This window comes from Chelonia mydas, chromosome 11 (genome assembly GCF_015237465.2).
Source record: "Chelonia mydas isolate rCheMyd1 chromosome 11, rCheMyd1.pri.v2, whole genome shotgun sequence".
Taxonomy (NCBI): Eukaryota; Metazoa; Chordata; order Testudines; family Cheloniidae; genus Chelonia; species Chelonia mydas.
The window spans coordinates 43,777,612-43,804,094 of NC_051251.2; the positions used below are offsets into that span (position 1 = coordinate 43,777,612).

General features: G+C 43.1%; 2 protein-coding genes and 1 long non-coding RNA gene across 10 annotated transcripts in view; 1 reads left to right on the forward strand and 2 right to left on the reverse strand.

The window, feature by feature from the left end:
• Window positions 1-1,424: 1,424 nt before the first annotated feature.
• Window positions 1,425-4,219, reverse strand: TTC30B (tetratricopeptide repeat domain 30B). The gene has a single exon (XM_007060511.4). The coding sequence runs from the start codon at window positions 3,980-3,982 to the stop codon at window positions 1,979-1,981; it is 2,004 nt and encodes a 667-aa protein (XP_007060573.1). The 5' UTR covers window positions 3,983-4,219; the 3' UTR covers window positions 1,425-1,978.
• A 17-nt stretch (window positions 4,220-4,236) lies between these two features.
• Window positions 4,237-25,803, forward strand: LOC114019636. 5 transcript variants are annotated; one of them, XR_006284680.1, is made up of 4 exons: window positions 4,237-4,422; window positions 8,887-9,042; window positions 16,386-16,588; window positions 24,179-25,803. It is a non-coding gene; the product is annotated as an uncharacterized LOC114019636 (long non-coding RNA). The 5 variants fall into 5 exon arrangements; XR_006284679.1 differs by lacking the exon at window positions 16,386-16,588 and having other exon boundaries at window positions 4,237-4,512; XR_006284681.1 differs by lacking the exon at window positions 16,386-16,588 and having other exon boundaries at window positions 4,237-4,489.
• Window positions 14,140-26,483, reverse strand: part of PDE11A (phosphodiesterase 11A) — a 226,144-nt gene continuing 213,800 nt past the window's right edge. For all 4 annotated transcript variants that reach the window (XM_043524765.1, XM_043524766.1, XM_043524767.1 and 1 more), the window contains one exon: window positions 14,140-16,841. In XM_043524765.1, coding sequence (XP_043380700.1) covers window positions 16,683-16,841 — 159 coding nt within the window. In that variant the 3' untranslated portion in view covers window positions 14,140-16,682. The remainder of the gene's footprint in view (window positions 16,842-26,483) is intronic.

Genomic DNA, 26,483 nt, shown 5'->3' on the forward strand with positions numbered 1-26,483 from the left:
ACCTAAAACACACCCATTTCCCTTGTCTGAAAACCTGATGAGCAACTGTACCCAGCACCAGAGGTTTTCCTCCCAATGCGTGAACACATTTAGTTCACCAATGCTGAAACCGTTGTAAGCCTCCTGTTCGATGTTACTAGTCAAAGACCTGTCATTCCTGATCAACCTTATAAAAATTATACATTTTTGGGTGATAACAATCAGGTCCCTAGATGACAAAAAAAAAAAAAAGGACTAATGGACACAGCAGAACAAGATGGAGAGGTAGAAAAGTTGGTATACATAAGGGGGAGTAGATACTGCATCTGGATTCTTCACCACACACTCTGTAAAACCAATAAACACTCTGGTCAAAAAATGCTCAGCTCCTTTCTCTTACCAGGTAAACCACTGCTTAGAAACTGGACTTTTCGAGCCAAGCATTCTTGAAACCCTACTGCATAGGCAATGCAGGGGGAAGCTATCTAAGGTAAGGGAGTGGGTTAAAGGTACAAATCTAGATCTTTTAAGGTTAATTGCCACATAGCGCAAAGGAGAGAACTGCCTTCAGGAAGACAATTGAACAAGGGCCAGTAAGGGGCTGGACTGCACAAAGATACTAAGGTAGGAACGTATGTTTCAAAAGGCGTAAGAGGTATATAGAGGAGATGAGCTGCCTGGAGCCAGTGGTAATGAAGCTGCTAAAGGAAGGAGTGTGAGTAGGTAAATGAACAGCTTTTCTGAGAGGTGTAGGAGGAGAAAACTGATTGAGGATTAGATTTTTTCCACCCCCAAGGCTAGGAGCAGTAAATCTCACATGAAATTGGTATTACACGCTTTTGAACACTGGGGATTCTGATACAATTACCAATCCATGCAGTGCTTACTAGAGGCTGACAAATGCTGGGAATACTATTGCCATCGGAGGGAGAGACAACAGATATCTAAACACACCAGGACAGACCCTGAATGATGGGTTATTTCCACAGGTGCTACTTTGAACAAGCTAGTGAGTAACCTCTACTGATGAAGGTATATGGGGAGGTAATAGAAAAGAAGGTGCTCCTAAGACCAACACATGAAGTTATATGCAATACATAACACATTATACTGAAAGGGAGCAATGCTAGTAACATAACATATGGAGAACTAGCTATAAAAGTAGGCCGTAAGTATTAGGAATGAGGTGACCAATGTCTGAACAAACTCCTATTTATCATGGCCCAATTTATATCAGAATGTGCAGAAATACCCATCCTGCCAGTGTAATATTAATCACAGAACCAGGAACCCATTCATCGTTGACACTAATTGAAGGAAGAGAAGCAGAACAAACTTGGCTCCCATTTCTCTACTCTACTACATGTACCTCACTACCTTCTCAGCTCCTGAATTAGACCTGTCACTTTCCTAAGCACAAGGGTAAAAATAATGGAAAACCCTGCTAAATTTTTGTAGCCTTGTTTTTTATTATAAAAATTACAACCACTATAATATAAAATATATGAAAATGCAGTAGAAAAATCAAACAAAGAAAGCATTTCCCAAAAGAGGGAAATGACTATAAATTAAAGAAATGGCTTTATGCCAGATTTCCATTAAAGTCTAGCCACAAAACTGATAGGAGACGGAAGAGAAATTATTTCAGTGTCAATATACAGATTATAAAAGCTAGTTAATGTAGCTTCATATTAATAAAACCATATACACAGAAGAACCTCCACAACATTTCTGTAATAAGGTTTCTGGTGGTAGTCATATCTTAAAAAAAACAAACCATAAAATACCACTGATGTATGAGGATATTGTTAGTCATTAAACATGTTAATTTTGTGCTAGCATAACATCTTCCATTAAATACTCCAAAACAGTAGAACAAATATTTAAATACAATACATCAAAGAGAAAATACACTACTTTGGATAGCCAGGATCAACAAAAGTGAAAATAAAACAAGAATTATAGTCCATCTCCATCTTGTATGGGAATGCCACATCATTTACATATTCCACCCAATGACCTCATATATCAGTGCCCTCAACTGTCTGGCTTCATATGTAACTGTGTTCTTCCCACTGTGCATCCTCTCTTCTTCAAGTGGTTGCTCAATAACAGCGGGGATGTTTCTGCCATATAGTTCACACTGCTCTAGAAAATGCACACACTCTTGAATAACACTGTCACGCAGCATGATCATGTGCTTGGACATGTTCTCCAGCAAGGACAGGAAGCACCTTTTAGCATAATACCAAGTATCTGTGCCTAACTTTTTGTTATAAGGCTCCAAACTTTTAATTACCCTCGAGATGCCAAAGTCATAGTTTCCTTTGGCACAATACAGTGTGCCGATCACTAGGTTAACAATGCAAAGGTGGTAGATCTTTTTATCAGGGTCATCATAGGAGAGCTGCTCTTCTTCCTTCTCAATCTTCCTCATCAGCTCCTCTGCCTCTTCATTCTGACTGGTCATGATGTAGGAGACACAAAGGTTGGCCAGCACAATGGCACTGACTTGAAGGATGTTATCATAGTGCTTCTTGACAATGGGCTCATAGAAGCCGATGGCCTCTTTGTATTTATTCTCCTGCATGAAGAGCACATGAGCCACATTCAGCTTCCACACCTCGTGTTCATTGCAGAACTCCACTGACTTGCGAAAGATCTTCTCCACCATAGTGTAATTCTCCATGTCCCAATATATCTTGGCCTGGGCCATCAAGACGGGCACATATTTCTCCAGAGTCTCATCATATTCATTAACTGCCTTCTTGACAGCCTCATCATCCCGGTTTTGCCTTGCTTCCTGCACCTGCTTAGTGAGCTTTCTCAGCTGCTCAGTCATTGTCCCTGCCAGCTCATCTAACTTGTGGAAGGCCTCCTCAGGAGCAGTTTGACATGTAATCATGGCATCCAGGAAGTTGTAAAGGTAAGGTGAGAGCAGCTTGTAGGTCAGATGGGCATTCTCTGCCAACACATCCGCAGCAAGGTCATAGTATTGATGTTTACAGTACAGCAGCAGCAAGTTCCCAAAGGTCTCTGGTGGGCAGGGGTTCTGTTGCAGAAGGAACTGCAGTTTCTCAAACCCTTCAGTGGGCCGGCTGTCCATGTTCATCAACGCTTGGTTGTGCAGGGTGACAGGGTCCAGCTCTTCCTCGGCCCTTGGTGGCATGTCTGTGAGTGCCTCCTGGGCTGCTTCCAAGTTGCGTAGCTGGTACTCGATGGCAGCTTTGAGATTGAAGGCCTCCACCAGGGCAGTGCGGTGCAGGAGCAGTGTGTTGCCCACGCTGCGGACGTCGATGCCCTCGGTGGTCATGCCCACACTGAGCTCGGGGTGCTGGTGGATTCCGCGCTCGATGATGTCAGAGATGTGTTTGAGGGCAGGTGCGTATTGCTTGGCCGCGTAGCAGCATAGCGCCATGTTGTATGACAGCTCGGGGCAGTAGCCCAGCACTTGCATGGCACCCGCAAATTTGCCGCAGGCCTCCTCATGCCGCCCTTCCCGGAACAACAGGCAGCCTAGGTTGACCTCAGCATCTGGTAGCTCTGAAGGGTCTTCAGCAGCTCCAGGGCTGCTCTCTGCAGCAGAGGCCAGCACCTGCTCCACCAAGCTCTTGGCTGCGGAGAGGTCACCCTGTGCATAGTGGGCAGCAGCCTGCAGGCGAAGGGCGCGTCCCTGGTAAGCGGGCACATCGAGCAGGGGGCTGGCGACCCGCAGGGCCTCGGCGTAGAGCCCGGCCTTGTAGAGGGACTGGGCCTGGTAGAGCCGGTACTCGTCGAGCTCGGGGTGCAGCGCCCCCATCTGCTCGTAGCACTCGGCCGCCGCCGCGAAGTCCTGCAGCTGGTAGTAGCAGTAGCCGAGCAGCGAGAGGCCGGCCCGGGAGCGGCAACTATTCTGCAGCTCGCTGCCCAGGATCCCCACCGCCTCCGCGAACCGTCCGGCCCGGATCAGCCCGTAAATGGCCGCCGTGAATTCCCCGTCCGGGATCGGAGCTGTCCCGGCCATGCCCGCGGCTACCAGGCCCAGCGCCTCGCTCTGCCACCGCTACCAAGGCAACCGCCCCGCCGGAAACGGAAGTACCTGCCACTGCCGGCCAGACAGCGTCTCCTCCCCCACCCTCGCTGCCACGGCAACAAGCCAGGCGGAAACGGAAATGCTCGGAGCTTGGAACTACCGGGGTGGTGCTACCCTGCGCTAGACCTATCACGGCGGCTGTTCCGTCGCAAGCGGAAATGACGCGTCTCCCGGCTGGTGAGTGTGTCGCTTTACGCCCACGTTCAAATTGTTCTGTGAGCGAGGGCCGGGCCGCGAGCAGGGGAGCCAGCGGATACTACAGCTTCCAGGGGGCGAGGCTTCCCGCCTGCCTTTCCCGGCGGGCCGCAATGCATGCTGGGAATCGTAGTTTCTATGGGTGGCCGCTCCGCTAGCAGAATGGCGCGTCACTTGTAAGTTGAGACGCTTGGCCCGCGGTCCAGACTCGGAGCCCAGCCCCTGCCGCGGCACGTTCGTGGGGTGAGGGGACCAACGTGCCGCCGGTAGGGCCTGTGCCTGGCGGACCGCCCCTCTCATGAAGGGGGTGGCGCTTCTCCCGCCTGCCCCACAGGGTGAGCCGCCCCGCGGGGGGCAGTGGGCGGCACCGGCGCCCCCTAACAAAGGACAGCAGCTGCTGCCTGTCCTGTCTCCAGCCTCTGGCGGGCGGGGCGGGGCGGGGCGGGACCGGGCCAGGCTCGCTTGGTACCGATACTGCCTTAGTCTGGTGCTGCCTGGTACCTATTATGGTAGGCGGGAAACTGCCTACGGGCCGACCAGCAGGGCTCCAGCCTGGGACTCTCAGCGCTGACACCGCAGGCCCTGCTGATGGACTGCTTAGCTCCCCTTCCTTCGGCTGTGAGAAGTAGGAGGCTGTTATTGTTGCCGAGGGCTGCCACTAGAGGGCAACACGCTACCACTTGTAACCCAGACCTTGGTGCGCTTTGCTCAAGGGGCGGGGGGTTATCCCCGTTTTATAGAAGGAGAGACTGAGGTACATCGAGGCAGGTTTCGGAGTAGCAGCCGTGTTAGTCTCTCTTCGCAAAAAGAAAAGATGAAGTGAGCTGTAGCTCACAAAAGCTTATGCTCAAATAAATTGGTTAGTCTCTAAGGTGCCACAAGTACTACTCCTTTTGTTTTTGTGGTACATCGAGATTAATATCCTGACTTCTAGCAGTTTTGATTTCTGCAAGACTGGCCAAATGTGACTCATGCAGGGTGATAGGGTAGGTCAATTGTGATCCAGGAATAAAGCCCCTGTTGACTCATTCCTAATGCTTTAGCAATGTTGCCTTTTATGGACTAGAAATAGTAAATTCCTCAACCAAAGACTTTCATGATTTGACTGAAGTATGACTTTTCAGTGGAAGAATAGATTTGTATTTATTATTACACTATACTGTTAATTAACCTCTGAATTAAGAGACTGTCATACCCAAAAGTATGTGGTTTTCTTGGGTTTCATAGTTAAATTGTAACATCTTTATTTTCTGGCATCTACAATTTACAGTTTCATACAGTAGGCTAAATGAGACACAGTATGGAATATATAGGGTTTATGTGCAAGTACTAAGCCATGTTATAAAATATTTTAAAATGAGTTCCACTTCCTTGCAGACATTGGTATGTAAACAAATTTTTTTAACAGATTTAAGATTTTTAAAATTAAACTTTCCACACAATTAACCTTTATCACTTATGATATTTTTTGGGGGGGAAACCCATTATATGAGCTATTTAGAGACATAAATAATCTATGATGTTAGGTCTTATTTTGTGATATATCAAAGTTTTTGTTGGAAAAAAAAGTTTAATTATGTCCCTCTGCTATTATCAACAGTATATTTTTGTTACAGCATAGTTCTGAATATAGGCATTGATGGGTATAGGAAGGGTGTCTGTCCAACACTTTTTTGTATATTTTTTTTAATATAATACTGTTCCAGAGAACTGGCTGGAGGCAGGGGGAAAGAGAAGCACACATTTTCCATTGACAGATGGAAGGCACCGTCATTTTCAAATGAAATGAATACACAAATCACAGACCAAAATTGGCATGGACATCCAAGTACTGAATGCCCAACTTAATTCAGCCTTTGATGTGTACTTGGGGAATAGAGATTTGTGGTTTTCTTTTTTTGGGGAAGGAAGGGGGCTTTTCATCAATGCTGTAATCTTTATAGAGCAGTCAATATAGTGAAGTGCTGTAAAATGCCAAAGGATTACCCTTTCATGGTCTTTGAAGTATGCTCTAAGTGATAGAAATGTAATTTAAAAAATATTAAGTACAAAAGTATGATCTTGGTAAAGTTCAGGTTTCCAGCTCTCACAACTGGTGGAATAAAAAAGAAATCTAAGGACCCATCTAACAAATACTGTTGGTAGTTTGACCAGTTTGCTCTTGTAAAATAGGCACAATTTATTGCTAAAGAGAGAATGTGTGAACACTAGGGTCTTTCTAGATCCACAAAGGAGACTTAGCTGAGTATTGCAGCACCTATTGTGAGTGCCTTGCTGCCCAGTGGACTGCTCAGCCACAGGTTAGGTGCCCAGGCTCCCTATGCAATGCATAGGGAGCGTTAGACATCTCAGAATGGGATTCACAGAAGCCAGCAAACTGGGCAGGAAGCTGCTCAAGATAGCCAGTAGAAAATGCCAAGGAGAGGTGCAGGGCCGAGGCTTCCCTCTCCCACATAAGGACCTAGGTGCTTTACTCTGGGCTGAGGGAGATGATGATCTCTGCTCAGGATTCACAGCTGTGAACTGTCTCCTGAGGTTAAGTGCCTAAGAAAGGTCAACCCTTTCTCCAGAAAACAAAAACTGAGGAGGAGACTCATTCCCCACATGTGGGAGACTCTGGGTCAAATACACACATGTTCTCTCTCTCTCTCATTTGGAGCGGTGCGGAGGCTATGGGGTATTGTGAGGTCAGTCTCTCTTCTACTGAAGGTGTTCCACTTCTATAAAATAGTATTCATTGGGCCAGAGAGAGAGTGAGAATGACTATGGACCAGTGATTAGTGCACTCTCCTGGGAGATCCTGTTTCCAGTCCCTACTCCAGTGAATATTTAAGTAGTCCATACAAAGCAGAACAACTTTCAACAGGAGAGATTCCCATTCCCAGAATACCTTAGAGCCCAGTGGTTAGGGCAGTGGATATAAGGTATATGACCACCATCGCTATGATCTGGGCACCCTCCAGTTCGGTAGGTGTGCTCTTAGGCGTCCTCTGGCAACGTCTACTGGATCAGCGCAGGGAATGCCTAGTCTGAGGAGCTCTCCGGTGCCTTAGGGAACTTTGTGCGTGCCCACCGATGGAGATTTAGGTGCCTAGTGACTCTAGATGCCTATAGGGTTAGACAGTAGCTGAGCAGAGGTTTTGAGGATCTGTGTTTTTGGAGTAAGTATCAGAGGGGTAGCCGTGTTAGTCTGGATCTGTAAAAGCGGCAGAGAGTCCTGTGGCACCTTGTAGACTAACAGACTTACTGGAGTATAAGCTTTCGTGGGTGAATACCCACTTCGTCGGGTGCAAGTCATATTTTTGGAGTTAGGCACTCATGTCCCTTTGTGGATTTAGTCCCATGGGTTGAATTCTCTGCTACACAGCTGCAACTACTACTGACTTCAACAGGAGTTGCACGCACCTACATAGCAGAATTCGGCCAGTAAACTAATGCCCGACAGCCTGGCTAAATTTGTGCAATTATAAATACTGGAGCCTTTTCTCTAGTAGGTGGAAAAGTAAATGTCATGACTTCAGGCTGGATAAAGATCAATGTTTGTTTGTTTTTTTGTTTAAAATTTAAATTGGATTTTTTGATTAAATTTTTTTCTTTTTAAAAAATAAAGTCTGTTTAAATAAATTTCTGATTAAAATGCAATCTGAGTTTAATACAAAATACCTTGGAGATACATGTTCATAGAATATTAGGGTAGGAAGGGACCTCAAGAGATCATCTAGTCCAACCCCCTGCTCAAAGCAGGACCAATCGCCAATTTTTGCCCCAGATCCCTAAATGGCCCCCTCAAGGATTGAACTCACAACCCTGGGTTTAGCAGGCCAATGCTCAAACCACAATACGTTAAATTACTTATAATTTCGCAATAGATTTAAATAAAATATAAACATGCTGAGCCCATGAATCACTATAAATAGTTTGAGTTAGTGTTAAAGACTGCTTTTCTTTATAAAGAAAGAATCGGGGGGGAAAATATCTAACTTTGAGATCTAGCTTTATACATATGGCACCATTGGAGCCTAAGTAATTTAGGAGACTCTCTCATTTTCAAGAGACTTAGGTGAGTATAACCGTAAGCTCCAGGCACTTTTACTTAGGCATATTGAAAATTTTTCCAGGCTGACCTGAAATTATCAGTTTAATTCACTGACTACACTTAATCCCTCTGTTTAATAAATCATTTAGTTGGAAATGTGGAACATCTTGATAAGAGAAGTTTATGTACACCAAACATTGAAGGTAGTTTTGTTTGATAAAAATAAATTTTTATCTGCACAAATCATGAGCAAAAAGTTAATTATCTAGGTAATAAGCCACATATTATTCACCATTTTCTGACATACTAAAAGTGTACAATTAAGAAGATGAAAATATTACACTATATAATTATAGTGTATCCTCCTAGGGAGCAAAAAGATGTACTGAATCTAGTGTTAAGGCTATTTAGTTGTAAATCAACATGTTTTAATAGTTGTATCAACCAGTAAGAATGCACTTTTCTTTAGAAAATAACTGAAGTACCAATGGAAAAGTTCATTTAAATCGATGATTTAAATCGAAGCTTTCCACTTGGTGGTTTAAATTGCCTTGATTTAAATTAGTCCACCCTGACTCTTTCCCTCACCCACTTCTTGAAAAAGCCTGGGGTTCTACTACTTGAACGCACAGACTTCAGCAGAACCACATGATGCAAGGGGCATCTTCACAGATGGTCTTCACCTCTGCTCTGCTGCCTGATGCTGCTGCTGGCCTGGTTCTTCCAGCTCCTCAAGTTGTGGCTGCACGTAAATTTAAAGGTGAGCCTGGAGTGTTTTGCACATGGAATAAGAAGTGGTACAATCTAAAACAACGCAGCAGGGCAATCCCTGTGGGATTTTTTTGGTGTGTTGAGAAGATGAAGCCAAGAAGCACTTGAATAGTTTTTTTGCTCCCAGTGCTTTTTAGAGCCCCCACAGATATAGAAAGGGAAATGGGTCTATTCTAGTAATTGGGTTTAGCAGCCCTACCCCAATTGTGAGCATAGTTGTAGGAAAGTGTGTGAAAATTCATCAAATGTTAAAATCTTCTATAACAATAAATACTGATAGAAAAAGATACAAAAGGGAGATGAGAAGACTGAATTAATCCAAAGAAGTGGGTATGCTGATATCACCCAAGGATTTTCCTAAGATCATAACTGGTAAACAAAAGGAGAATAGAATCAGAAATTAATGGACCAAAATTAGTGTGTCAGAGATTCTACCTAATTGGTAGACAAAATAATGAAGGGTTGTCATTCCATTCATCAGCTCCTTGAGGTCCTTGAAAAAGAGACTTTGGAGCAAATATGGCAGGAATCATAGGACTGGAAGAGACCTCAAGAGGTCTTCTAATCCAGTCCTGCCATGACTGCAGGGGACTAAGTATTATATTGACCATCCCTGAAACCTGTTTGTCCAGCCTGCTCTTAAGAACCTCCACTGATGGAGATTCCACAACCTCCCTAGGCAGTTTATTCCAGTGCTTAACTACCTTGATAGGATGTTTTTCCTAATGTCCAACCTAAACCTCCCTTGCTGCAATTTAAGCCGCTTGCTTCTTGTGCTAATCTCAGAGGTTAACAAGAAAATTTTTTCTTCCTCCTCCTTGTAACAACTTTTTATGTACTCTAAAACTGTTATCATGTTCCCCCTTCAGTCTTCTCTTCTCCAGACTAAACAAATCCAAGTTTTTCAATCTTTCCTCATATGTTGTGTTTTCTAGACCTTTAATCAGTTTTGTTGCTCTCCTCTGGACTTTCTCCACATCTTTCTTGAAATGTGCCTACCAGAATTGGACACAATTCCAGTTGAGGCTATATCAGCACGGAGTAGAGTGGAAGAATTACTTCTCATGTCTTGCTTACAACATTCCTGATACATCCCAGAATGATGTTTGCTTTTTTTGCAACAGTATTACACTGTTGACTCCTATATTAGAATAGAAGGAGCAAACTTTACTATCATGGCTGCCATCCCCACTGTCTCCTAAGACCCCAGGATCCACCATAACAATACTGTTGGGCCTTCATTGTTCTGATGCTGAAAGGTGCCCTGATCAGATTGGGCCAGATAGAGGGAACCAATGACATTGCTACAGTGGCTTCGGCTAAGTCTAAAGTAAACAACACTTAGAATGTGAGACTTGGTTTCCTGACTCCCTTTCTCGTGTGTCGTCTTTTTTCCTTTCCTACCTTATTTTTCTCTTTCCTATCTTTCTCCTTTTGCCTTCTGTTTAATAACAGTCTGGCTTAGCTGACCAAGACTGCAGCTTTTGCAGTGCTGTGTTGAGGCTGCGATCAGTGAGGAAGATAAAAGCAGTTCTTTAATCAAGTTAAGCCTGGTACAAGCCTGGTACAAGTTGGTCAGGTCTCAGAGTAGCTCATAAAACCGTTTGTTGTGCCCATGTTTCTCCAGCAGCAAGGTTCAAGTGAGAGTTGGCACCAAAGACAGAAGCTGCATCTTCTATCTTTGCAGTTCGTTTCTGTCCCTTTTAATGTGTGTTTTGTCTTCATGGAAATAGGATCAGACTTCTACAATTGCTTCAGACTATCTCCGCTAACTTCTCTTTTCCCCAAAAAGGGCAGTTAATACAATCCAAAAGACCGTCAAATGGGTTTTTCGGTTTTTCCCCCGATAAAGACTCTGCAGCTACAGGGATTAAGAGATGTTGTTAAAAGCTTTACTTAATATTTCAAATGCTTTAACTCTTTCCTCCCTTTTCTGTATCTTGAATAAAATGTTAAAGATTTCTGGTGGTGGTTGTTACAATAAGAGTGAGCGAGCATAACATGATACAAAACCCCAGACCACATGTAAATGTTTAATGTAACAATAAATCAGGGTTTTATTAATATCTTGTCCCTTTTTGGGCCTGACACATACCCTTTTCAACAGAACAGAGCCTAGAAATAGCAAGGCTTGAGATAAAGCAAGATATTTGTGTGTCATATAAGAATTTGATGGTAATTTCCAAAGCCCCTATTGAGCAAAACAAACATTTTTAGAACTTTTTGACAGTCATTCACTTAAACATGGGTTATAGAAATGGCTAAGTAGATGTACCATTTCTTCTGGATAATGGCACATCATCCCAAGAATTGCAAACCAAAGACCCTTACTAGTGTGAGTAATCCTTCCACCCTTAAACGGTCCCATTGAAGTCAGGGGCCGTATTCTGCATTCAGTCACAACAGTGTAAATTTGGTGCAACTCACTGAAATTAAGGATTACTACCATGAATAAGGTCTTCAGCTTTGTGTTTCAAAAAATGAAATGTGAACCCCTCAAAGATGTTCAGTGCTTCTACTCTTTCTGTGTAAATGAGTAATTAGTAGATGAGGCCCTGATAATTAGATAGGCCTCACTGAAAAAGAATGAAATTACAGGGTACCATTAAAGTGATTTATTAATTAACAGACAAAAAACAAAATCAATTTGTCCATTTCAAAAACATGCTTTTTTAAAAAGTTGAATCAGAATTGTTTGGCAAAAACTAAAGCAAACCAATGAGGGAAATGGAATTACAATAGGAAACAGAAAGGAAACTATTTCAGTCCCAAGTTATGCATTTTTACAGTACATAGGCTCCATTTACTGTAGAAAAAAATACATTTTATATGTCTGTTCATGTGTATAAGGTCTCTCTCACAAACACACACAGACTGATAGATTGTTTACAACAGTATTTCCCATAGAGTTGAAAGATGCAATGTCCAACATGCTCATAAACTAAAAATTAAATCCAAAAGGTTCATAATCCAAAACGGAGAAGGAAAAGGTAACAGGTATTATACAGAATATATCCCAGAATTGTCAAATTCAATAGGACATCACTGATAATTTCCAGACCCTTTTATTTTACCTAATTTACATTTCGTTCTGTTCATTGTTTGGTAGAACTAATCCAGATAATTTTAATATACTTTTTGAGCAAAGCCAGTATCATTTTCTCACGTCACATTTCCTGACACTCTGAGCACTGGAAGTGCCTTCTGTTAATTTTGTTCTGACAGATGTTTTACGTAATCAAGAAACCTTAAAGCTAGTTCTAAAATATTAATAAACACACAAAATATCTAGATATACCTAGAAATTCCTTAATTTTAGTAAAGGCCAACTAACACATTTGGTATGTATACTGAGACATTCTTATTTATATTACCGTGAACTGTCTAAATCTAATTATTTTTTATATCAGGCACTGCTGGCTGCAGTTTTCAAAAGTGTTTTGTGAATACTGGTATTGGTTTTGTTGATAATTAGGCCTGTTCATAAACAGTGCCCTAGAAGTAGATTAAGAAGGTCACCAGGCCAGAAAATGCAGCTGCTTTTCCAGTGACAATGAATACCTGTGCTAAAATGGAATATACTCATCTATACTATAACTTATAATTTCTTTACTTGATGGGCACAAATCCTACTAATCAACACATTCAAACTTTGTAAATAACCCTGGGCCAGAGTCCAGATCCTGGTAAGGACTAAGCACCTCCTGAGAGGAATTAAGCATCCACAGCTCCCACTGACTTGAACGTGAAGTAAGGGTGTTCAGCACCTTGTTGTTATGAGCCACAAATATTTTACAGGCAAATCATAGTCTTTACTCTGGCAAAACTGCCATTGAAGATGGGGACAAATGACTGAGAACTCTCACTGCCCAGCGTGGATACTGAGCTGTGTGTGTGGGGTCTCCACAGGAAGGTTGGGGAAAGGGCTGAGCAAGGCTATAGTAGCCTAAGTTCCCTGTAAGCTGTGCGGCCGTGCAGCAGCCTGTTTAGTGCCACTCAGGGAACCTGCCCAGCCAGGACCTGCGGTGGCCAGGGGAGAAGCGCTCCTCCCCTGGCCCCAACCTAGCCTGGCCCCTAACCTGCCGGGTGATGGGCAGCCCAAACCCAGCCCTGGCCCAGACCTGCTGTGGCTGAGACACCCCTCCCCCAGCCCCGGACCTTCTGCAGCCGGGGGAGGGGTGCCCCGGCCCAAACACAGCCCCAGCCAGGACTTGCCACAGCCCGAACCCAGCCCAAACAGGCCGTGGCCGGGGTGCCTGTCCTGCAGTCCCAACCCTGGAGGTACCCCTCCCCCCCCAGTTCAGGTGCTGCTTCAGGGAGAGAGAACTGGGGGGAGTCCTCTTTCCCCGCCATAGCCCCAGAGCACCCTCCTGCACCCCAAACCTTTCATCCCCGGCCCCACCCTCCACCTTGAGCCCTTGCTCCCCCCCCCATACCCCAACCCTCTGGCACAGCCCTGAGCCCGCTTTGAACCTCTCAGCCCACCACATGAATTTTATGTGCACCAATATGAAGGTGATGTGTACATAATAAAATTCATTCTGCACATGTGTGGGGAAAAATTAGAGGGAACACTGATAGTAGCCCCCCTTTCTGGGTACCAATCCATCATCCTCTGCCCCACCTGTGTCCCGCTAAACCCCTGTTGACCCCCATAGATTCCCTGTGTCATTGCAAACAGGTAAGGGATATACACTCCCTACAAGCCTTCCCTCCCCCATCTGCTCCTCCCACGTTTGCAGTGGAACCCAGCTGGATCTCTGCACCTGTGAAGGGCAGGGAACTGAACCAGGACTGAAGGATTTGGCCCTTATTCTACACTTTTCAGTGATCTCTCTTGCACATCTTTCCTAGAATAAGCTTACAAAACAGATTTAAGTTCAGGCAAAGTTTCAGTTTCTCTAGAAAAGCTGTTTTTGCACCAATGAACAAACACCAAAACCTTTATAAATGAAGCTGACACACAGTGAAAAAGGTCCCTGACACCATCTTAAGTCTTGAGAAGCAGTATTGTATGTTTTTCTGTACAGAATCTCCCCCTTTTCTGAAAAAATGCAAATGTGTTGCCAGGATTTTGAGCTAAAAGTGTGAAAACTTTAGTGTTAAGTTGTTGTTTTTTTTTTTTTGCTCAAGACTTTAGTATTTCAGTCTTAAAAACACTAGTGTCAAATTCTCTTCTCACTTCCACCAGTAAGTACAACCCTACTGATTTCAACCGAATTGCATCAATGTGTTTGAAAGCAGAATTTGATGAGGATCTTGTTACACTTTTTCATTTGCTTTCTTGTTGTGGCGGAATAGAACCGTTGCATTAGTCAGCAGTTCCTGAATTTTGACCCACAATAGAAAAGATACTACAAGACAGGAGAAATAGATGGAGGCAATTACAAATAGCCATTTGATTGATGGTTGACATTGTTAAGGCCTTAACTGTATGTCAGGTTGCAGCAGTGTTGAATTCCCATCACTGCCAGTGGGTGTTGCTATGGGCAACAGTGCATTGAAGCCAGTAAAAAGGAAAGGAAATGAGGGAAAACTCAACCTTGGAGGAAGCTATAGGATATGTACTTTAAATTATGGTACACTTACCAATATGCAATATCAAAATTCAGGAAAGCTATGTACTGTATAGCTGCCAGCAGTACCAAGTCAGTCACGGTCTCTGCTTTTCCCATAAAGCACGTATTATATAAATAAGTTTTATACAGGTTTGCAGCAGACTATCCCAGCTCTTTCATTAATGGGGAAGGAGTGAGGAGGTGGAGAGGTAACAGAAACAAGTTCATACAGTGCAGATTTTCATCTCTGTATAGCATAGATTTTCTCCCACCCCCCATTTCTCTTTGGTAGCAAACATGATATGGTTCAGTGGTTTAGATAACTAGATTTTCTTGCAGTGGTTCTGGAATCTTCAGGCATTCTAATGTCTACAAAAATTATAAGTAGTACAAAGCATTTTAGTAAATGGACATCTTTTTAAAAATCGTCAATTAGATAGTAATGGTCAGATTTTCAAAAGTGCTCAGTGCCCACCTGATTTAGGTGCCCAGGTGGGAGAGGATGGTACTTGGCTCTTTTGAAAATTTGGCCCTATGGGTAATTCTGATTTTTGTTACACCAATGACAATCCAGAGTATCTCCACTGAAGTTGGAGGAGTTATTCTGGTTTGACACCAGTGTAAAAGAGATCAGAATTTGGCTTTTTAATTTCTTATGCTGTTTTTACCTAGTGGTAGCCATTCCTAGTTTCAAAATGACATTGTCATGGGCTCCAATAACTGATGACCATAGTAACTTTCTTTTTCCTGAATGGGGCAGTTTGGTGCTTAAGAAGCCGTAAAGGTGGGAAGCATTCTATCATGCATCCTCTTGTATTCAGGTGCTTGGAATAGAGCAAGCAGTCTCAGAGTACAGAGCTGTTTTGCCAAGGATCTCTGCACTAATTTGAAGAGGCCAACTTTCTTGTGCTAGTGTGGTCACTGAGAACTAGACATGTTTGAATTCTTGATCTATCACAATTGATTAAAGTTTTATGTACAACTGTTTATCAGATATGTGACCTTGGATTTGCTTTCTGCTAGCTGTCATAGGGTAAAAGAGATGGTAAGAGAAATAGGAAGTAGTCGATATCCAGTGTGATGGTACTCTATTTCCCCCCCACCCCCCATTTCTTATGGGTAACAGTCAAAATATTCATCTCTGTTGGAAATTGTATCAGAAAGACACATCCATAGTAAACCCTTCAATGCAGATTCTCTAGTACAAGGCAATACATTTCCTTTTTATCCTATTTTCATTAAAGGCCATTAGCCCTTTCCTTAGGGGACAGTGCAGCTTAAAAAATGAATGCTTTAAAATAGTATTTCTAAAAAAAATGAACCCAAATTACCATGCAATAATTTTTGCCTTTATACAAATTTCCACCTGTAAAGTAATTCACTGCACTGTTAATATGAATATCTTAGGGGAGCTGGGACAGGTTGATATTTTTAAAGATAATAAAGTTTGTTTTTAAATGTAGCGAAGATGGGCAATTCTGAAGGCCCTGATCAATCACTAAGAAGCTTTGTTGTAAAAAAATACTTCTGTAGAATACAAAGCAGGCTTTTCAGAACACTCAAGCATAAAAGAGGAAGGAAGAATGAGAGAGACATTACAAAAGCAGGCATAACTGGTTCATAACAAATACTGAAAAGATCCAAAACAAAAAGGAAATGCACACTATTCTGTTTTCCTGCAGCTCCTTGCATATGCATTGATAAATGCGCATTCCAAGTCTGCTCTGTATTAATTTATTTTATTAAGCTGAAGTTCTTGTATTTCAGTCTGTAGTCTGGTGTGTGTGTGTCTGTGTGTTTTGGTTTTTATTACAGCAGCAGTTGAAATGTGGTGGAGCTGAATGACTGCTTCTTGTGCTGTATCTTCCATGTGACTCCAGATATCAGCATCATCTTATTACAGGCCTTCTTTTCAGACCAACTGAACTCCTCAATAAAAGCCATGGCCAGCAAAATTATATCCAATCAATTAATCAGGTCTGTAGAAGCATTTTTTTAAAATGATGCAACTAAGCTTACAACTCTGCCTTTCAGACAGCTGTTATCACAACAGCAGCTGACATTCGCAGGCTTAATGTATGTCTTCAAGAGACAAAGTAAAGCTGGAAGATGAGGAGGAGGGTGCTGTCTGGGAGAGAAGTGTTTTCTGGTCCAGCTCCTCCCATTTACCCCTGTTTACTGCCACAGAGTCCAACATGGGCTTCAGTTTCACATTCACCTTCACTAGAGACTGGAGAAAGATTAAAAAAGGAAGAGAGAAAAAAAAATAAATACTGACAATATTTCTGATCCAACACACAGGGAACAATTGGATGAAGGGAACCACCTGGCTGCACCAGTATTGATAACCCCAAACATTCAAAAATCATGAGATTGGCTTAAAAATCAAGACATTTTAAAACAATACATTTTAGGTTCTTTTTATTTGTCTTCTGGGTTTGAGCTTTCAGGGTGTAGTCAGGTTACATTTTCAATCTTCTCTCCACAGTCATGAGGGCTAGAGACTTAGGGTGACATCCTCACCCCAACTCCAGCCTCTTTATACTGCTACTTTACCCAGTACAAAGGCTCGAAAAGCCCTGTATGCAGACAAGGAAAATGGCTTCCAGTGTAGGCACTGGGGCAGACAGGCGTAAGACTTTCTCTCAAGGACCCTTTCACAATTCCCAGGTGTATGTAGGGGTATGTGTTGGGAGCAGGGCCGCAGCATGCAGTGCTGTGGGGATGCCAGACAGCAATGTGACCTGTAGAGTAACTTGGGAAGGCTGCTAAAGGCCTCTCCAGCCCCTGGGGCAGCCCAGGATCAGAAGGGGGCATCTGCAGTTCCTGGAGCTGTGAGTTCTGTGCTGAGTCACTTAGGGTATGTTCTTAACTTGGGTTAGCTAACTCTGGTTAAAATAGCAGTGAAGACATGGCCACTTGGCTTTTAACTGGGTTTAGCAGCTCTAGTTAAAGCCTGTAGGAGAGCCTGGGGTTGAACTCAAATTGCTAACCGGAGTAAAAAAGTCAAGTTCCTGTGCCTTTCCTGCTATTTAAACCTCGGTTAGAGAATGTGGGTTAGCTACCCTGGGGTAAGAACACACCTTTTTTGCTGGTTAGTCATACCCTAAGTGGCTCACAGATCAAAGGAATGGTTTGTGTGCACCCTATTGATCCTGGGGTGCTCCAGGGGCTAGAGGAGGGGTGGGCAAACTACGGGCCACATTCAGCCCATCAGACATTTTAATTCGGCCTTCGAGCTCCCACCAGGGAGTGGGGTCTGGGGCTTGCCCTGCTCCAGCTGGGGAGCAGGGTCGGGAGCTTGCCCCGCTCCACGGGGCTCCCAGAAGCAGTGGCATATTTCCCCTCTGGCTCCTATGCGTAGGGAGAGTCAGGGGGTTCTGCACACTCCCCTGCCCCAAGCGCTGCCCCCACAGCTCCCACTGGCTGGGAGCCGTGGCCAATGGGAGCTGCAGGGGCGGCGCCTGTGGACAGGGAAGTGCTCTGAGTAGCTTGGCTGCGCTTTCACATAGGAGACGGAGGGGGGAATGTTGCTGATTCCGGGAGCTGCTTGAGGTAAGCACCACCTGGAGCCTGCACCTCTGACCTCCTCACGTGCCCCAACCTTCTGCCCAGCCCTGATTCCCTCCTGCCCTCTGAACCCCTCGGTCCCAGCCCAGAGCATCCTTCCACACCCCAAACTCCTCATCCCCAGCTCTACCCCAAAGCCCCCAGACAGAGCCGTCATCCCCCCCACACCCCAACATCCTGCCCCAGCTGGGAGCCCCCTCCTGCACCCTGAACTCATTTCTGGCCCCACCCCAGAGCCTGCACCCCCAGCCGGAGCCCTCACCCCCTCCTGCATCCCAACCCCCAATGTTGTGACCATTCATGGCCCGCCATACAATTTCCATATCTAGATGTGGCCTTCTGGCCAAAAAGTTTGCCTACTCCTGGGCTAGAGCCATACCCTTAGAAGCTCAGCATAGAATCTCACCCTGACTTTTTGTTTGAAATGAAAGCCAAGAGTCTCACATAATCACTTGTCTCCAGCAGCTGGGGCTCTAAGTAAAACCCCAGATGCATGATATTACTCTGTTTCTCATGCTAAGTTGGCAACACAAATAGTTTAGTCTTCCTTTACTCCTGTGAGTCATGCCATTGATATCGCTGGGGCTACTCAGAAGGGTAAGGGTTGCAGGATTAGTCCCTTGGTCACTGGTATCTATGAACAGGAGGCCTACTAGTTAAATGACAAGATGCACAAAGTTAAAAAGAGTTCATGGGTTTCACATGAACGAGCCTCTGATCCCCTTGATGATGGCGGAGCTTAGATTTCACCTTATGTGTGTAAGCAACCCATTGCAGTCAGCAACTGTCAGCACCTCCATGTGCTTTCCAAGGCTGGAGCCGCATCACCGCTCAGTTCAGTTTTGAAGTTCAGATAACACTCACGTAAGCTGCACATAGTCAAATAAAGAATGTGTGTAGCAACTTTAATAAAGCACAGAAGTAGGTTCTTTTTCTAGTCTCATTGAAGCCAACAGCCTTACAGGGGGCTTGACCTGAAGTCAATGGGAATTTTTCCAGTGGATTTTGGACCAGGCCCCAAATGACATAGCCATGGTAGACTTTCATAGGAAGATTACTAGAGATGTATATTTTCCTTTTAACTTAAAACCTTTACTTTGGAACTATGTATGTATGCTTGAGAAGTCACGATTTGCACCCTGGCTCTGACACTGTTTTTCCAAAGCTGGGGCCTCAGAGAAGAATGGGCAAAGCAGTATGCCTGCTATGGAGATTCCAGGCAGCAATGGGCAAAGCAGTATGCCTCCTAAGTCTGAAGTGTATGGAGCCCTGTGTTGGTCAGATATGCTAGATTTCAGATAAAGGAAACGTAATTGCTGTATCACTCTTTGTGCAGCCCTTTTCATTCACAATATGAGGCCTCTACGAGCAGGTTGAATAGGCTGCTTTCTGTGATGGAATGTAAAGGGCATGTTTGCAGTCTGAAGCAAAAGCTGGAGGAATGGGGTGAGAAGGGAGAATGAAGGAGCAGACAACAAAATATTAATTTTATAGACTTGCAGAATGTTTAAAAATATAGGGGTGAGTAGGAATGGATTTTTTGCTGTTAATCCTGTCATTTAAACCAAATCACCAAGATTTTCACCTGCGATCAGCTTAAATGGCCCCAGGAGCCCAGAAGACTGTTTAGAAATGTAAGTTAATATGGGTACCCTGTAAGGCATGGGGACTTGGTTAGCTACGGAAGTAAATGTTGGTAGATTTTTTAATTGAGTTCCTGCATGATAGTTAAAGTTCAATGGCCTGATTTTTAAGATGTGCTGAGCATCGGCAATGTCAGTTGATTTGGTAGGAAATGCAAGTGATCAGTATCTTTGAAAATCAGACCATAAGTAACTAATTGATTTGTCTAGAGCATGGAGTAAATCTACCGTGAAGTGCTTCAACTATGCAGTTACCATGGAGTGAAGACATGAAGCCCAGTGGGAGGGGTTAGAGACCGGGCTTAACGTTGTCTCCCAATAAGGTCCAGAGATGTTATTGCCTGACAGTGGCATTTCATTATTTTGTAACAACATTTTAGGACTTAGCTTGTTTAAATGAATAATGTTTCTATTGGTGGCAACTAGCCCACCTCTGAGCTCTCTGCAGTTTTAGCCCTTTATTTCAGAGCACTATGTATTTTTGCAAACCTGTGTGATACAGCTCAATATAAACTTTAATATCTGTGGTAGAAACTCATTGCTGGTGTGGACAGCCAACCCCCTCCAGAAGTCAGAGGCATACAGGCCCTGATGGCAGTTCACCGGGAACTTCCTGTGCAAAGCAGTCATCTTGTCACGGCGATGGCAATACTTGCACAGATGTACATCAACAGACAAGGCTAGAACTGGCAGAAATGTCTTCAATTTTCAAAATTTTGATGAAAAAGATGCACATTTTTGATAAAATATTTTTTTTTTACAAATCACCACTTTTGAACTGTCTTTAGGCAGAAACATAGCATTCTGCACTCAGATCTTCCTGACCCCGTGACCTGAAAGCACAGAATGATCTACACATTGCCCATGCCGTAGATATTTGCACTGATAATGTATAGCTGCCTACAGTGAATTGAAAGGAGATGTAGGAGCCTGGGAACTAGGGCACACCTGGCACTGCCTCATAGTGGTTCTTCAGTTCCTGGCAGACTCTGTACTGGCCTGCTGTTATGCAAGGTCTATTGCTCCTGGTCAGAATAACACTTCTATGCCAGCACATCAGCGCTGAATGCCTGTAGCTTGTACAGTATGGGTGATAAGGGGGTCCTAGAACCAAGGCAGGTCTGTTCTTTGCGTTCTGTGGCCCTGTGCATTTCCCACCCTGCTGTACAGTTGATATCATTATCTGTAGCAAACCAAACGTGGTGCAGTGGTGGCTTCATACTGGTTGATGAAGGTGGAGTTGCTGGCATTATACATGGCCAAGATATTCTTCTGCCACAAGTACTGTGCAGTACCTCTGCTTGGGGTTTCCACTGTCCCCATGGGTACATTAACGTGGACCAAGTTAAGCCTAAAGGACGAAATCCTGCTCCTGGCTCCTAAAAGGGAAAACAGTATTGGCCCTAGCTGTACTAAGAATGGATCCAACCATACTTTTTGAACCCCACGTTAATCAACATATTTTATGAGCTGTGAACATCCTTTTGATTCCCTCTGTGGATATATAGATTGCTCGTAAATTTGGATTTAAGTATATATTAAAAAGGGCTAGCAACTCAGGGATTTACAGACTAAGTAACAGGGATGAGGACACTTTTAGGATACTTCATGTACTCTGTAACATTACCTAAGGATATTAAAATTGGGTAAAATAAATTAAAAGCAGTATTTCACAAAGAATAAACCAGATCTTTGATTTTTAGTCTTATTACATCACAGGCAATTAATTCTGTTAAATAGTTACAGAATACGGAGTGGACTCTTAAAAAACATTAGGTTGTGTTACACATTTATCAAGCAACCCTTTGTTAGAAATGCTCCACAGTGCTGATTTTGCACAGAATATAAAAATGTTTTTATTGAGACATTGACTTGATGTTTAAAACACTGCTTCTGGCTTTGAGACCCCTTTATTTTGATCCTACTCTTAATTAAACCTACTACTATAATTCCAATGGAAATTAGCTTTGCTTTTTCTTTTTTTTTTTTTTTTTCCCCCAGTGACCAAAGCATTTCACTAGGACTTTTCTGATACAAACCGGATTTTATTTTTGCCTGAGATGTAATTAAAAACTCATTTGATTACTATATTTCTGGTCCTGTTTTACTTATTAAATTCCTCTAATCAATTTTCTTTTATGAAGCTTCTGGGAAATTATCTCAAAAGCAACACATTTCTCTCCTCCCTGGCAGGTTCTTGAACATTTACTGCATTACATTCATAGCACTTGTCCATGATCTGAGTTAATTCACCAATTTATTCTTAAAGCTATTTAAGTTTATTTGGCTCTAGCCCAATCAGGGTTATACACCTCTGGCTCTTTGTTCTACAATTTACTTTCTATTTTACTGATTGAAAATCCCTTGAAGTACTGTTTCTTCATGCAACCCTTTTCTTTCATTTATTGCTCATAGGAACTGTCATGCCAGCGATCCAGTTAATTTGGTGTCCATGTTAATAAAATCCAGTCCATCTCCTACTGATGCAAATTTCCCATTGACTTCAGTGGGCAAAGGATTGGTCACCAACAGCTGCATGAAATTGGATGCTTCAGAAAAAGTCACAAACCCCCCAATAATGCACCTGTTGTTGTGTTCGTCTTTGTGCCCTAGGAAAATTTCTCTATGACCCCCAGCTGGTGATCAGCTGATGCTCTGAAACATAAGGAGAATCCAACACTGGCACCTCTAACTTTCAACCTGAAACCTGTAGGTACACAAGTAAGCATACTGATGTCAATGGGGTGGTCTAGTCACATGAATAACAGGTGCAGGATCAGGCCACAAGATTGGTATTTTTTATAAAGTTATCCTAGCCAGCGTAAATGCTGTTTGTCTCCATCTTCCATTATAAAAATGTTAAGAAAACATTCTTGTTGGCTATCTAGGAGGCACTCAAAAGTTAGGCAATACCAGTGAAGTTGGCACATATAAATACACCTCTTCCCCTCTGTGTCTATATATTGCAGATTTTAAATATATGATTAAACACTGTTTCTCAAATGGTACTGTATCACACAATTTTTTTCTACAAACTCAGTTGTTGTATCTTTTTGTTACTCTGCATAGACCACACAAGAGAGAAGGAAAGTTTGTGTAAAAGATGCATAGTGAATGAGGCAGGAGCGCTATATATTTACTGTGAATTTTATAGGATGCAGCTGACAAAGGTGTAAGAAAAAAAGTCTGACAAAGACTTGTATTACGTGAAAAATAGTGTGTGACTGTATCATGGAAGCTGTCATAATGCTTTGTGATAATGCATATGCACAAGAGGGCAGAGTTAAGGCTATGAAGGCAAACAGGAAGATATCAATGGGAGGATGGCAAACAGAGCTGCATGCCTGGGATCAAAGAGGGTAAGATTAGATACGTTTTTGACTGGCATACCACTGGCTTTAACAGACTGTGCTGCAGCTGTTACAAACTTTGCCTGTTACTAACTGGTGCATATGGTCAAGTAGTCTGAGCAGAGAACTGAGGGCCAGGATTTCTTGACTTTTTATCCTGGCTGACACTGACTCATTCTGCAGCCTAGGACAAGTTAATTAACTGTGCTGCCCCATTTCCCCCATCTGTACAATGTGGATAGTAAATCTTGCCTACCTTACAGAGGTGGAGTAAAGATTAGGGTATGCCTGCACTGCAAGTGGAGGTGTGAGTGCAGCTTGAGTAAGCTATCCCATGCTAGCAGTGAAGACATGGATGATGGGCTTCAGTGCGGGCTGGCAATGCGAGCGTGTAGCCAGGGTCTGTGGCAAGCAAGCGCCATTCCGTTTTCACTGCTATTTTTGCCGTACTAGTTTAATTAAAGCTAGTCTTGCCCTTGCCCTACACTCCAACAGTTAATAAATTAGCTCTGTCAGACCAGTGAGGTAAGTTCCAGAGTTGAGGAGCCTCTGCTAAGAGCACTTAGCTAACAGCTCCCAGACAGTTTAAATCTCAGGAGGACTGTTTCCTTAAGGGTCCCCAGAGCAGTGTGGCTTGGGAGAGAAGACCTATCTCGGGTAGTCCAATATGCTGTGTAAATCAAACTCAGCATCTCACCCAAAGCCAAATTGAGTCAGGGAAAGAATGGCACCTACTGAATATAAATACCATTTTCTGCAGGTCCTAGGATTTTCATTGGAGGCTCCTATCCAAATATTGACCAGTTCCGACCTTGTTTAATGTGTCAGCTTTGACAAGATTGCAGCCCAAGGAAGTATGACTGCAGGTCTAATATTTATAAAGCAAGCTATGCAATAAGATCACAAAAATTGTTTTATTTTGAGCATGTCAGAATTTTATAGGTCTCAGTGTTTACTCTGCTTTGGAATCCACTGATTTCTAATTACTCATTTTTATTGTGTAGGAACTTCCTGATTTTGGAAGGGAGAGTTAGCGACCAGGAAGCCATAGAGAGAAATTCAGATGAGGTATAAGTATGTGATGCTCCACTAAAGTCGATGGTGTCACAACAGAGCTGAACTGAACCCTGAGTTTTGCTGATGTGGCTTTCATAAGAGAAGAATACATGGGCCAAAGGTGAACCATTTATCTGAAACTCTGACTATTCTGAGGTCAGAGGAAAATGGGACCTACAGCTGAGCCACCCACAGCTTTAGTCTGACAGAAGATGTTCTGCAAAACCAAAATCATCCTTTGGTTTGCTATCTCTGCATACAGGCTAGTACTGATAAACAAAACTCTCTTGCTAAAAGAAGTCTGTTTTCTGGAGCCTTGCTACAGAAGATGAAGGACAACAGCTTGAGTAGCTTCCAGAAGCCTCTTTATGGAGTTGTGTGAGAACTTTGCTTTGTTTCACCTTCTGTTGTCAGATCCAAAACAGTTAAGTGCACCACAAGAGGAGGCTACAGGTGTAGAAAAAGACTGCGCTCTCCCCATGATGGGTAGCCCACAAGGGAGAAGCACGGCCCCCAAAGTCCTGGCTGGGAAGGTGTGTGGCTAGGGCAGCTAGAAGATGTACTTAATCATTGTGTTCCTTTGAGACTTCTGCCAGTGCAGTTTTCTGAAGCCTACGAATATCATTTACAGCTGCTCTCCAAAGAAATTTCCAAAGGAGCGTGGTGAAGAAAACAGTGCCTGCCCTCGCTAGGGAATGAATCCACCTGGATGTAGTGACCCCCAATGATGCAGGAAGAGCAAACTGAGGAGTAGTGATCTGGCACACAAAATATATTCAACATCCTTTGAACTGAACAGTTATTAAAGTTTCCTTCGGGTGATAGCAAAACATTCTGTACATTACCAAAAATAATGCGGCAATATCTGTTTCTAATAAAGTTATGGCTGAGTGGATTCATAAAACAAACTTCTTTTTATTGATAAAAATGACCCATATGCTATAATAAAGAAAAAGTATATTATACATGTAAGTGCTTTGTAGCAAAGTGTGCTCTGATCAGAGTTAAAATTGTTCTTCTTGTCAAAGGGAAGAAATGTGACTGAGAGATTGGAAATCTATTGAAATAGCTCAACTGATGTGCTGCTACAGTTTCTAGGCAAACTGATAGTCCATCTGTTCATAATAACTTAATAAAACCAAGGAATCAGTATATTCCTTTTTCCATGAGAGGGTGACTTACTGTTTCATAAATGCCAATGTAATGTTTTATTTGGTTCTGCAATTCCTGGTTTTGCTCTTGATCCCACATATTTTAACAGTTTGTGCAAAGTATGAGATGATTCTACCCCTTTCCTTTCAACATTTGTTTTGAGGAGTGATCAATGCCTTCTGCCTTGCCGTTAAATAGATTTTGAAAAACTCGTTAATCCATATCAGTGTCATATCCTTATTTAGGTCTTTACATTTATCCTCAGCTGGGAATTCTGCAGGTAACTGTGATTCTGTTGTGTTCAACGCTTAAAAGTGTTTCATCCATCATCATTTCGAGTCCTTTTCTGATGCAATATAGTTTGTTCTTTGTCTTTCTTGAAAACTGAATGGCTGTTAAATTATCCATTTATCTTCTTTCAGATCTGCTGTACTCACTGTGTTGGTTGTCTTTTCTACCTTATTTGCCAACTTTTCAATCCATTTCCCCTGCTCTGAATATGCATCTTCGTTCACCACTCATTCCTTTTCCTTGTAGTGGCCAGCTAATTCTGTCGTCTTTTTATTTGAAAATTGTGTAATTGCACAAATAGTTCACCACCTTTTTTTTAGGTGATGTTGAAACACCTCTGAACTCAATGTGTGAAATCTGGCTCCACTGAAGTCAATGGCAGATCTCCCAGTGACTTCATTGGGACTAGCATTTCACCCAATACTCTTTCACCTATTCAGTCCTTCTCTCAAAAGCAGCTGTTGACTTGTCATTCCAGCAGAGGACTGGATAGGGTTCCTTTGTGGCCTGTCAATAATACTGCTCTGTTGGCTATATGGTTGCTTAAGGAGCAACATGAAGCACTCCGTCCCTCAAAGGGCTGAGTGTACTGTCTCTCCCTCCTCCAGATACTCTGGGAAAGCTTGCGTATTCTTACACTGCCACTGATAGTGTAACATGCCACTTCTTTGATCTAGTTGTCCTTCAATAACCCCACTAAAATCACATATTTACAACAAAATACTACCTAAGAGACTGGGGGAAGGAAAGTCAGAAGGAGATACTGAAATCTTTTTGTGTCAGTTGTAAAAAACATTTGTGGATTCTTAG

Coding starts and splice junctions, on each gene's coding strand:
- TTC30B (XM_007060511.4), bottom strand. CDS start 3,982: ATGGCCGGGACAGCTCCGATCCCGGACGGGGAATTCACGGCGGCCATT.